We start from the raw sequence: 12,903 nt of genomic DNA on the forward strand, positions 1-12,903 counted from the left end.
ATTTCTTCCTTGGTAGGTACTTCTTCATTCACATTTGGGTCTCTTTCTTCTTCATGTGGTAGTTGCATTTGCTCTATTTCGTCTTGATCGTCTGTGCATAATATATTCTGGAAATAATTGGCCCATCTTCTTAATTTTTCATCTATTCCACCTATCAGATTTCCCTCTTCATCTTTATAATATCTTGATGCGGTTTTGTACTGGGTTCGGTCGCGTTTTATTTCTTGGTAGAAATTCCTGACTTGTTTATTTAAAAAATCTTCTTCAATTCGGTCTAATTTCTGCTCTAGATTTAACCGTTTCTTTCTTCTACAGATCTTCTTTGCTTCCCGTCTTTTTTCAGCATAGGCTTGTTTACTTTCTTCATTATTTCTCATTATGCTGTTTATTCTGGCTTTATTTCGCTCCCTAATTGCTTTCTTACAATCTTCATCGTACCAGTCTGTTTGTTTATTTTGTCTTTTTCTTAGTAATACTAAGTCGGCTGCCTCTTGAATGTTTCCCCTTAGCTGTACCCATCTGCTTTCTATATCATCTACTGTTGTCTGGCTTTCTATTTTCTGTTCAATTTTCTGCTTGAATTTTTTCTTAACCTCTTCATTCTGAAGTAGTGCACCGTTATATCTTTTTATTTTTGTGCAACTAGTCTTAGGGATTGTGGGAATTATTTGCTCCATTTTGACTCTGACCAAAAAGTGATCAGAATTTGCATCTGCACCTCTATAACTTCGGCTATCTTGTATGGCTCTTGCATGTTTGGCTTCTATTAGCAAATGATCTATTTGATTTACTGTTTGTCCATCTGGTGATACCCAGGTACCTTTATGGATTTCTTTGTGGTCGAAATAAGTGCTCATAATTCGCATATTGTGTTCGAAAGCAAATTATATTACTCTTTTTCCATTCAGGTTACTCTCCCTGTGTTTACTTTTCCCCCCTGTTATTTGTTTGTATACGTCCTCTCTGCCAATCTTGGCATTGAAATCTCCTACAATTATTTTTGTGTCGTATGATGGTATTTGGTAGAACAGATGCTCTAACTGTTCATAAAAGCTATCTTTAACATCTTCTTCTGTATTTTCCGTTGGTGCATGTACATTTATAAGGGATATTTTTCTGTATTTTCCCCTCATTCTTATTTTGCATATTCTGCTTGTGACTGCCTCAAAATCTATCACCAGACTGGCAAATTTTTTCTTTATAAGGAAACCAACTCCAAATATACGTTCATTGTCTCCACTGTTGAAGAATACATAGCTTCCCACATCTATGCAGAAATTTTCTTTTTGTTTAGTTTCTTGTATAGCTGCAATATCTATCTCATATTTCTCCAATGTATCTGATAAATTTTTTAGTGCCCCTACTTCAAAAGTCCCTCTAACATTCCATTGTCCTATCATAATCATATTTCGTGCCTTATTCGTTTCCGTATTTATCTGTCCACTGTGTTTGTTTAGACTTAGTTTTTTTCCATTTTCTCTAATTTTTCGGTGCTATGGTTCCATTTCCACCATTCATCGTTTATACATATTTTCTGATAGCCGACTTTCGTTTCATTACCTTTTCCTTTTTCTTCTCTCGCCATATCTCTTAACTCTTTCTGTAGTCTGGCTTCGGTTTGTGTTAGATCACTTTCAATGAAGTACCGCGTTCCTCTTAATTTACTCTTGTTCTTCATAATAAGTTCTTTATCCTTCATTGTATCCATTTTTACTATCGCCACTGGCAGTTTCCCTTGAGAGGTTCTTATTTTCTGCACATCTTTTATTTTAACGTTCACATTCAATTGATTTGCTATGAAGTTGGTGGCATCTTCAATTTCCTCATTTTCTTTGAAATCATGTCCTTTAATCACAATGTTTTGTTTTCGAAATTGTTTATCCATCTTTTCTATCCTGCTTTCTAGGAAATTTACCTTTCCCTTCAACTCACAATTTTCTTTTTTTAGATTGCGAATTTCCTCCTGAAAGCTCTGCTGGTCTTTTCGTATTCCCTTAACTTCGTTCATAAGAGCGATCATCATTTCTTTCAGTTCTGTATTATCACAATCTTTCTTAGCTGGAGACCTAAATAATTTTCTGCTTTTTGTGAAAGGGTTTTCATCTTGGTCGTCTTTTTTTCCATCCCTCTTTCTCTTACTATCATCAGATTCTTCACCATCCATCTGAGTCAGTTCTTTACACGTGGCCATATCGTTAAATATAATAATAAATAAAATATAATAAATCTATTACCTTTTTCCGGGCAGTGTTTTGAAGGTATAAAACTCTCACTTACACGCCACTGTATTGTTTTGTAAATAAACACTAATAATTATCCTTATCGTAATGGTCCCCGCGCACCCCACTCTACTTGCCTCTTCAGCCGAGCGGAGCAACTAGAACAGGTTTATTGTTTAGGTTATCCGTATGCAATCTCTAAAAATTCTTTTCTAAATACACTCGATTCGCACAGCCACTATTTCTACTTAGTAGAGTGCACTACTTAATACTATTAAATCTAATATTCCAATAAAAAAAGTTCATATAATGACTAGAATAGTTCAAAGTGACGGTGTATCAGAAAGAGTTCCTAGACAAATGGTTATTATTAGCTTTGAAGGTAAATTAATTCCCCAGTATATTTACATAAACAAAGTTAGGTGTCCAGTTGAAATATATGTTAGTCCTGTTATGCAATGTTTCAACTGTCTTCGTTATGGCCATTCAACGACTCAATGCAAGTCAAAAAAAGATGTAAGAAGTGCGGTAATGAAGGTAACACTGATTGTCCCGATAAATGTACTACATTTTGCGTTTATTGTAAAAATAGTAGCCACGAGTCAGTTTTTAAAGAATGTCCCGAATATTTAAAACAAAAAAAGACTAAAGAAGCTATGGCTAACTTAAATATTTCATTTAAAGAAGCCGAAAAAGCTCTTGAAAATCCATGTTATTCCAGTTTAGTCCAAAAAAATAAATTTGCACCTTTAATGACCTGTGACACAGACTTTCCTCCATTAAAAAGCTCCTCCTCTAAACCCTCGAATTCCACCACTACTTATAAAAATAATAATCATCTGAATATAGCCCCCCCTAACGATAACCCCCCCAAAAAAAGGAAGACTACTGATACAACTCCTAATTTTCCTCCTGTGCGTAGGGAATACCCGACCAGTTTCTGTTCGGGATCTGTATTTCAATTTGGAAACCATGAGCCCCGTAATGAATTTGATATATTTATAGGCCAGCTCAGTGCTTCACTCAAAAATTTAATCAAACAGAGTATCCTTGACTATTGTAATTCTTCATCAAATGTAGAAACTAATTTTAAAAATTACGAAATTGAATTAGAAAATAAAATTAAAGATATTATAGGTAATATTTTTACATGATTTTAATGGCTGACAAAAGTATTAAAATTATTCAATGGAATATTCGTTCGCTAAATGCGAACCGATATTCTTTACAGCAATTACTGTTTGAAGAACGTTTTGACATAGGTCTTTTATCAGAAACTTGGTCAAAACCATCTGATACTGTTTGCTTCAATAATTTCAATGTAGTTAATAAAAGTAGAATTAGAGGATATGGAGGAGTTGCCATAATTTTAGCAAATAACATTATTTATAATCCCATTTCATTTGTTAACAATTTCAATCCTAATTTAGAAGTTTGTGGTGTAGATATTAAAATTGACCAAAAAATGTATACTATCCTGAGTGTGTACCGTCCATCAAATGTTAGAGTAACAGTGCAAGATTACGTTAGTCTTTTTTCTCAAATTAGCAATGATTGTATTATTACCGGAGATTTTAATGCACATCATGGATTATGGGGATCAAATTCATGTTGCGTCGATGGTAATATACTAGTAGAAGCATTAGATTTCTTTCCTAATTTAATTGTTGTTAATGACGGGTCGGCTACTAGAGCTACTCCTCCAGGGAATATGAAATCTGTTGTAGATCTTACTATTATATCCTCTAGTTTATGTCCATCCTTTGACTGGACTGTTCTTCCAGATACCTATGGATCAGATCATTTTCCAATTAGACTTTCTGTGCAGAATATGAGAATTGAAAATAGAACTTTTATATCTTCGGCTAAATGGTCGATGTCTAATGCAAACTGGGATAATTTTAGAAACAACGTAGAAAGTGCCTTCAGACACGAACCAAATAAAAACCAAACAAACGAAATGATTTTCTTTCTATTAGATTCTATTACTGATGCAGCCAACAAATCTTTCAAAATTATCAAACCGTCAGTCAAATCTTTCAAATCGCCACCATGGTGGGATGATGAATGCCTCACTGCTTCTAACGCTAGAAAAAATTCTTTTAAAATTTATAAATCTAATCTTACCCTTTCAAACTTCATGGAATATAAGAAGAATGAAGCTATATGTAAACGAACTTTCCGCTCAAAAGCTAAATCTAGTTGGGCTCGGTTTTGTTCCTCACTTACTAGGCAAACTTCACCTTCAGAGCTTTGGAAAAGGGTAAACAAAATTCAAGGTAACAAAAAGTACACCGCTAATGATGAATATATGGTAGAAAGGCTCTTTACAAAAATCTCTCCGGATTACGAACTTAAAGCAAATATCAAGAGTTCTAAAAATACAGCCCCTGGTATTGACGGCATTAACTATAGTATGCTATTAAACCTACCTGCAATTGCTATATATTATTTGTGCAAAATATACAACAATATTCTACTTAAAGGAGATCATTGTGACGCCCTCAAACAATGCCTGGTTATTCCTATACCCAAACTAAACCAGCGTACCGACTTAAGGCCTATCTCTCTCATGTCCTGTTTGCTTAAAACATTTGAACGAGTTATGAAAAGCAGATTAGAATGGTGGTGTGAGAACAAAAATATATTTCCAGTGTCTCAGTATGGCTTTCGTAGGAACAAGGGAACTATTGATTGTGTTTCTCAATTAACAACTGATATTCAATTATCATATTCAAATAATAATTATCTATCTGCCATTTTTCTTGATATTTCTGGGGCTTATGACAACGTCAATTTAAATCTATTGTTCGAAAAACTGAAGCACATAGGTATTCCACCTTTGTGTGCTTATGTATTAGTAAACCTATTCCTTAATAGACAGGTATTTATTAGATGTAATGATAGATTGATTGGACCAAGAGTAGTGCATCAAGGTTTACCACAAGGATCAGTCCTCAGTCCCTTGTTGTTTAATCTATACACTCTAGATCTCCACAGTATAGGAATTAGATGCAGTATATTACAATATGCAGATGATTTCTGCTTTTACAATGTGGATAAGTTGTACCAACAAAGTATTAATTCAACTAAGATGGTACTGGGTGATGCAAGAGAGTATTTTTTTAAACAAGGATTTGACCTTACTGCAAATAAATCAGCGGTGGTGTTTTTTACGCGACATCGCTTACCAGTTATGACCAGCATCATGATTAACAACCTAAGTATACCCGTTCATAAGCACTACACTTATCTTGGTATTACATTGGACACCAAGTTAACATGGGATGAACACATTAATAAGTGCTTAATAAAATGTGAGAAAAGTTTAAATATTCTTAAAGTAGTTAATCGCTATCGATGGGGTGCTGACCCTAAAATTAATTTAATGTTTTATCGTGCATATACCAGATACATTCTCGACTATGGAAGCATTCTATATGGATCTGCCACAAACAGTCGCCTTAAAAAACTAGATCGCATTCAATATAAGGCTCTGCGGTTAGTTCTAGGTGCGCTCAAGTCTACGCCTATAGAGAATCTTTTAGCTGAATCCATGGAGCCTCCTTTACATTTAAGACGACTATTTTTGGCTGAAAAATTTATTCTTAAATGCCAATCTTACAACCAAACTGAACTACTACAAAAAATATGTGACATCTCTGTTTCTAATCTTGTCGACAAATGGTGGCACAACAGGAATTCTCCTATTTTAGCAGTGGCATACTCGAACGTTTCTCAGCACCTAAACAGTCCAGGTGAATTAACTTTCTTTAAATCGAGTTTTAATATATCTTATGCCAATGTTAATGTTTGGTTCCCAAATTTTGACATTGAGAATCCAGTTGACTTTCAGCAACATATAGCCAAGCTTGATAATCCATGCAGGATTTTCACGGATGGTTCAAAATCAAGATTGGGAGTTGGATGTGCTGTACATATTCCGGATCACCAAGAATCCTTGATGTTCAAGTTAGATAAACAATGTTCCATATACTCTGCAGAAATGTTCGCGATTTATCAAGCTCTAGAATGGGCTGTCAACAAAAAAATTTCTAACAAGCAAGTTGTAATTATGTCAGATTCAAGATCTTCGTTATTAGCTCTAGAAAATACACGTAAACATTTATATAAAAATAGCCTTGTCGTCAAAATTTTAGAAAACCAACTAAAGCTACTGGAAAAACAGACTTCTGTAACTTTCGTCTGGGTAAAAGGACATATTGGTATTTCCGGTAACATAAAAGCAGATTTTTTTGCTAAAGAGGCAATCTTAAAAGGATCGGAAATAACTTGGCTAGATAGAAGCGATCTAACAGCTACTCGCAAGAAAAGTTTGAAACAAAATTGGGATATTGAGTGGCACGCTTTCTGCAATCGAAGCAACAATCTCTACACCAAAATTCATCCTAGTTTACCTACTGAGCCTTTTGCTATCAGAAGTTATCCTAATAGAAATATATATGCCATGTTTATTAGATGTCTCTTTAATCATGCCACTGTCAAGTCATACCTCTATAGATTTAACCTATCCGAATCAGATCTTTGCGATTGCAATGGATATGTTGACGATATTAATCATTGGTTGTTTGGATGCAAACATAATGATGTTGCAATTAAGTTTTTGATGCACAATCTGGTTCAAGAAGAAATACCTTTCCCACAAAATAATGCTTCTCTTTTATATTTGTCTCGTAGAAATTCTAAAATTAAACAAATTATCTGGGAGTTTTTAAAAAGGACTAGAGGAAAATTTAACTTGCACTGAATGAGTCCGGTTGAATGTGTTTAGCAATAATTATTGTTTTTTTTATGTTTATCCTTATTATGTAATATTGTCTCCCTGTGAATATTCATTAAGTAGATTTTGCAGGGAGGTAATAAGAATAGAATTGTATAAAAGTTTATATTGAAAAAATTAAAAAAATAAAATATATACAAAAAAATATGTATACAAAAAAAATGTATAAAAAAAAATTAAATCTTATTAAAAAAAAATAAAAAATAAATAAATAAATAAAAAAAAGTATAATAAATTATAAAAAAATAAAAAAGAGAAAAAAAAATTAAAAACACAAAGAGGGTGTAAACCTCCGCGGGGTTGATCCGGGTTGAAGCCTTATCGCTGTGTAAAAAAAAAACATATATTTATTAGCATATAGTATTAGTATTTAGTATTAGCATGTAGTTTCTTTTTGTCGATTTAATTATTTGTAAATTAATTTAAGTTGGTTAGGGCCATGAATGAGGAGTATACCTACTGGTCAATTAAATGTTTCCACTTCTACATATTCTACATATGTATGTATGTATGTGCGTGCATAAGTATTATATGCGCGCACATGTACCTAATGTATTATGTAATGCAATGTATTATATTTGGAATATTGTAGCAAACAGTAATTTATTATCTATCGTGGCTGAATGGATCAAGTAATCCAAAGCAAATAAGGAAGAAAAAAAAAAGATTTTGTTATCCAGTCACATTATTTTATTTAATTACGGTATATATAAAATTTATTTCTCTTCATATAACACACACATTATCAGCTAAGAAGAACAAAATATTTGTCATGTATTTCTGAATTTACTTTTACTCCCAAACATTATCCATAAAAATGTTTCCGGGGCACGAATTTTATGGGTAATAAAACTGCCTACTATTTTTTTAACAGTTCGTTGTAAATGTCTTTTAACGATTGAAAGTCATGAGAAATTTTTGAATACAATTTTACCCCATCTCGTAGATCTTGTACTCTTGGAATAACAAAACAAAAAGAAACTTTTACAACTAATTTCGCTTCAGTTCTTGAGTTATTTTAACGGCCAAAATACCGTTTTAAATTATTATTTGAATTTTTTCCAAATTTCCAGTCATAACTTTGTTGCGACAATAATGTAACACTTCCGGTAACTTTTTGATCAGAATTTATATAAAAACCGAAGGTGTATATTTGTTCTCGTCGTACTAAAGCTCGTTGAATAATATATCGCTTTTACTATTTCGGTGACTTTAGAGCAGTTCTTAGTAGAGAATTATAAACATGAAATAAAGACGCTGTAGGACTACATCTACAGTAAAATGTTGTATTTTGATAACGATATCCGAGTTGAAAGTCCAAACGTCAATAAAATCGTTTTAAATCATTAAATTGAGTAAAACACGCCACAAAAGAGCTTCATAGTGCAAACTATCAAAGTTACTCTTTTGTGGCGCGTTTGGCTTTAAATTTAGCAAATAATATGGAAAAATCTTTCAAATTAAAACCTGAATTTTATTTCCATCAATACGAAAATACATTTTTGCGCCACGTAATAATCATATCAGCTCTTCTGTGTAGCTGGAATATTGTGTGCGCCACTTATTTTTACAGCGTTTAGCGGTTTTTTATTCTTGCTTAATTAATAAAACTTCTTTAAATCGACTAAAAAATACATGATTTTTTCTTAAAGAACAATTTTGATGTACAATATCCATATATGAATAATATTTTAGATAGATTAACACATTTTTTCAATTTTACATACGTGTCTATTTTAATTAAAACACGTGCTTTAATCTGCCCCCGAATAATTATTATTTGATAGTGTTTTCACCAAATACAATTATATAGGCAAAATCGAATTTTAGAGTTATGTCACATACAGACAACTGGGATGAATTTTCACTGGAAATAAGTTGCTGAAAATTGGAAAAATATGATTGCATAACAGTTCGGAATTAATGTTAATACAATATTGGGATTATAAATTAGCATTCTGTCAATATAGAAAGTTGGTATCTGTTCTATCCAAGGAATACCAGGACGAGTTTAAAATTATCAGTAGTAACTCCACGAGAGCAGGGAAAATGGAAGAGCTGGCGACGGAGATGGAAAAGTACAAGATTCAATGGAAAGATCAAGGAGCAATAGTAAAAAGTAAATATACAATGTTTTATTCCGGAAATACCAAAAAAGAACATAATGGTACAGCCTTCGTAATTAGCAGCAAACTAAGGGACAAGATGAAACATTTCAAAACAATATGTGGAAGAATATCTTATGTCAGAATAAAGAACAAGCAATCTAATTTAACATTGATTAATGCATATATGCTCCTACAAAGAATGCGAAAGAAAAAGACAGAAACGATTTTTACGAGAAACTCGAAGATATATATGAAAATATACCCAATAATGACATATTCGGTCGCTGGTAAGGAAACTCTCCACACTATTACGAATACTAATGGGAGAATGCTTTGTAACCTAGCAGAAGCAACAGACACATTTATAATGAGCACACACTTCAAACACAAAAACGAACATAAGATAGCATGACTAATACCACGATCAACAGAAGGTAATCAAATCCATCATATTTTGATTTCAAAAAAGTGGAGGAGAACAATTTAAGATAGGGATGTGAAAAACCTACCGGTTTTAACCGAAAACCGGTTTTTTTACTCCGCAATGACCGGTTTTACCGGTTGTTTTTTCGTCCCGGTTATAACCGGTTTTTTCTTTTTAAAGTAACAACCGGTTATTAGGTTTTTACGGTGATTAGGATTAGGTTAGGTATAATTTTGGATCCCAATCATAATTATTATTCTCAAGTAATTATTCCAAACAAAACCATAATTCAAATTTTATTTCATAAATACAGAAGCAAACTGAAAGTACAAATTCACATCAGCCAGAAACAATTAAGTTTTATTATAATATTTCGTTGAAAAGGTATTTGTAATCATAATATTTACATAAGAAGTGATCTGGTTGAAGTAGACGCAAACATCATCTATTTTTCACACTTGACTCTTGACATTGAAAGTAGGTGAATGACTTTTTCTGATTACCAAAAATAATGTTCTGACTATGAATATCGAATTACCGATTACGAATACGGATCTCCAAGGATTTCCCTACGTTTTCAAAACGATACACCCATACAGGAAGTATTAAATAAGTTAAAATGTACCTATTATACAAAAATATACAAACGTGTTAAAAGAAATACATGATAATTTTTTTTGATGGTGGTAAAAATAAAAGATAAATTGCATGTAAAGAAAAACTATTGTTTATTTTTCTTTAATAGCTTTTCTTTTAATATTTATTTATATTCTCATTTTGTTACGCCACTGTCAAAACATTAAGTTCTTCTTTTTATTTTTATGTTGACTTATGACGTGTGAGGTGTTTTGACAGTGACAATTAATTAATTTCGATGATTGAAATATTTGTTACCTGCTGAGCATTATAAACTAAAATCTAGAATATAAGCTTTAAATGTTGTTTCTTTTTCTTACAGGTAACGTTTTTGTAAATCGTTAATATTGTACATAAAATAATAAAGTTCCTTTTTCTTACAGAGAGAAACACAATTGAGTTTTTTATTCACCAAAAGTTTGATGGTTAAAAACATTATTACAAAACAACATTTTTGCTGATAGAAATATAATAATTTTCCATTATAAAATGGCAAAACTGAGATTTGAATTTACCGTTAAATCATTGCAGACTGATACAAAAACAAATATCATCAGGATCACCTCAATTGAGACTGAGGAAAATGAAATTTTTTCAATACCTAATGATATGCAAAATATTTCCTATCATAAAAAAATCCAGACGACAGCAGCTTTTGAGAAAGTAAAACGGGTTCTAACAAAACGGGGCACTACAAGAAAAGTTTGGATCGCAGATGAAGATATTTTGAAAGTTTATATGGACGAATATGGGAATATACAATTCAATGATTTTCTCTTAGAACAACAAAGCATTCAAGGGAGAGAATCTTTAACATCCACACCTGGTATCTCACTAGATACGTTAGAACAGATCTTAGAGAGAGTATCAAAGTCAAATGAAACACAATGTATTGAATCCTTTAATAAAAAAAAGTATCAGAACAATTTGTGATAGAAAAATTTACAGGAAAAAATGTGAGTGTTTTACAATGGATGGAAACATTTGAAAATGAGTGCACAAGATTGCAAATAGATAAAAATACTGAAAAAATTGAAATTCTAAGACTATTTTTAGAAGGATCATGTGTGGATTGGTACAGGTCAATGCTTATAAAATATTCAATAAATTCTGATTGGGATGAATGGAAAAACAAATTTTGTGATACCTATGCAGACAAAGGGTGGACTCCAGTGAGGTATGCGTTTGAGTTCAAATACATGAATGGTTCTTTATTAGAATATGCTCTTAAAAAGGAAAGACTCTTACTACAAATAAACAAGTCATTGAATAAAAAAATTATGATTGATTTGATAGCTATTGGACTCCCAAATTATATTGCTGATAGAATTGATAGAGACACTTTGAAAGAAACGGAAGATCTCTTCAATGGAATTAGAGGTCTAGAACACTTGATAAAAATGAAGACTTCAGAAAAAAAAGAAATACCATACTTTAAGAAAAAACAAGCCTGCAAAATTTGTGAAAAAGAAGGAAAAGGTTTACGTTATCATCTGGAATCAAGTTGCTGGTACAAAAGCAAAAGTGAAGTCCCGAAAAATCAAGAGGTAAGAACTGTCAACAACCATAAACTAGAATTAGAATTAAACGAAACAAATCCAAAAAACTGTTAATTCCACCACTAATTAGAATCAAGTTACTATTAAATGACACTTTAGAGATCTATGGAGTATATGACTCAGGATCAAATATATCATTGATTAATGCAAACTTATTACAGATAAAGGCACATAATAGAGGTGACCTTCAAATAGTAAACTTGAGGACAATTAATGGTGTGAAAAAAACAAATGGTATAGTAACACTTAAGATAAAAATCTATGACATTGAAAAAAAATGGATGTATTTATTGTAGATGATGAAAATTTCAATTATGATTTTTTAATTGGGTTAGATTGTATTAAAAGTTTTAGATTAATTCAAAATGAGGATCTAAGGATCACACAATGCAACAGCTCTAAAGAAATTGAAAATGTGTCAACTATTGATAAAGTAAGCATTCCTGACTTTCCAGGTAACATATATTTAAATGCAACTAAAGAAAAATTAATGATATATTCAAATATGAAATAAATTTTAATGAGAGTAAAAATACTGACAATTTTGAAATAGCAATTAATCATTTAGATTTAAATCAGCAATCAGAAATTGAACAATTGATTAATAAATATAAATCAGCATTTGCTAAAGACAAATATGATGTAGGTACTATAAGAGAGTATGAAGCTCATATTGACTTAGTTGTAGATAAATACTGCTCCAAACGTCCATATAGATGTACCATTGAAGATAGAAAAGAGATAGAAAGTCAGATAGCAGAACTTTTGAAGAATAATTTAATTGAAGAGTCATATAGTCCATTTGCGGCTCCAGTGACACTAGCATTCAAAAAAGGAGAGGACAGAAAGACCAGACTCTGCATAGATTTTAGGGAACTAAATAAAATCGTTGTTCCCCAATCGCAACCTTTTCCATTGATCGAGGACTTAATGGTAAAAACTAGCAATTGTAAGTACTTTTCTACTTTAGACATAAATTCAGCATTCTGGTCAATTCCAATGAGAGTACAAGATAAAGAAAAAACAGCATTTGTGACACAAGAAGGCCATTTCCAGTGGACTTGCCTCCCATTTGGTTTGAAAACGGCTCCAGCAATTTTTCAACGTATTTTAAGCAGCATTATAAGAAAATATAAACTTTCAGATTTCACAGTCA

The 12,903-nt window shown here is 32.0% G+C and overlaps 1 protein-coding gene across 1 annotated transcript; it reads left to right on the forward strand.

Annotated features, from left to right (window-relative positions):
• Positions 1–11,162: 11,162 nt before the first annotated feature.
• LOC126890000 (uncharacterized) lies at positions 11,163–12,566 on the forward strand. Its single transcript, XM_050658800.1, has 2 exons — positions 11,163–12,180; positions 12,430–12,566. The coding sequence occupies exon 1, from the start codon at positions 11,163–11,165 to the stop codon at positions 11,799–11,801; it is 639 nt and encodes a 212-aa protein (XP_050514757.1). The 3' UTR covers positions 11,802–12,180; positions 12,430–12,566.
• Positions 12,567–12,903: the final 337 nt, after the last annotated feature.

This window comes from Diabrotica virgifera, chromosome 8 (assembly GCF_917563875.1).
Source record: "Diabrotica virgifera virgifera chromosome 8, PGI_DIABVI_V3a".
NCBI lineage: Eukaryota > Metazoa > Arthropoda > Insecta > Coleoptera > Chrysomelidae > Diabrotica > Diabrotica virgifera.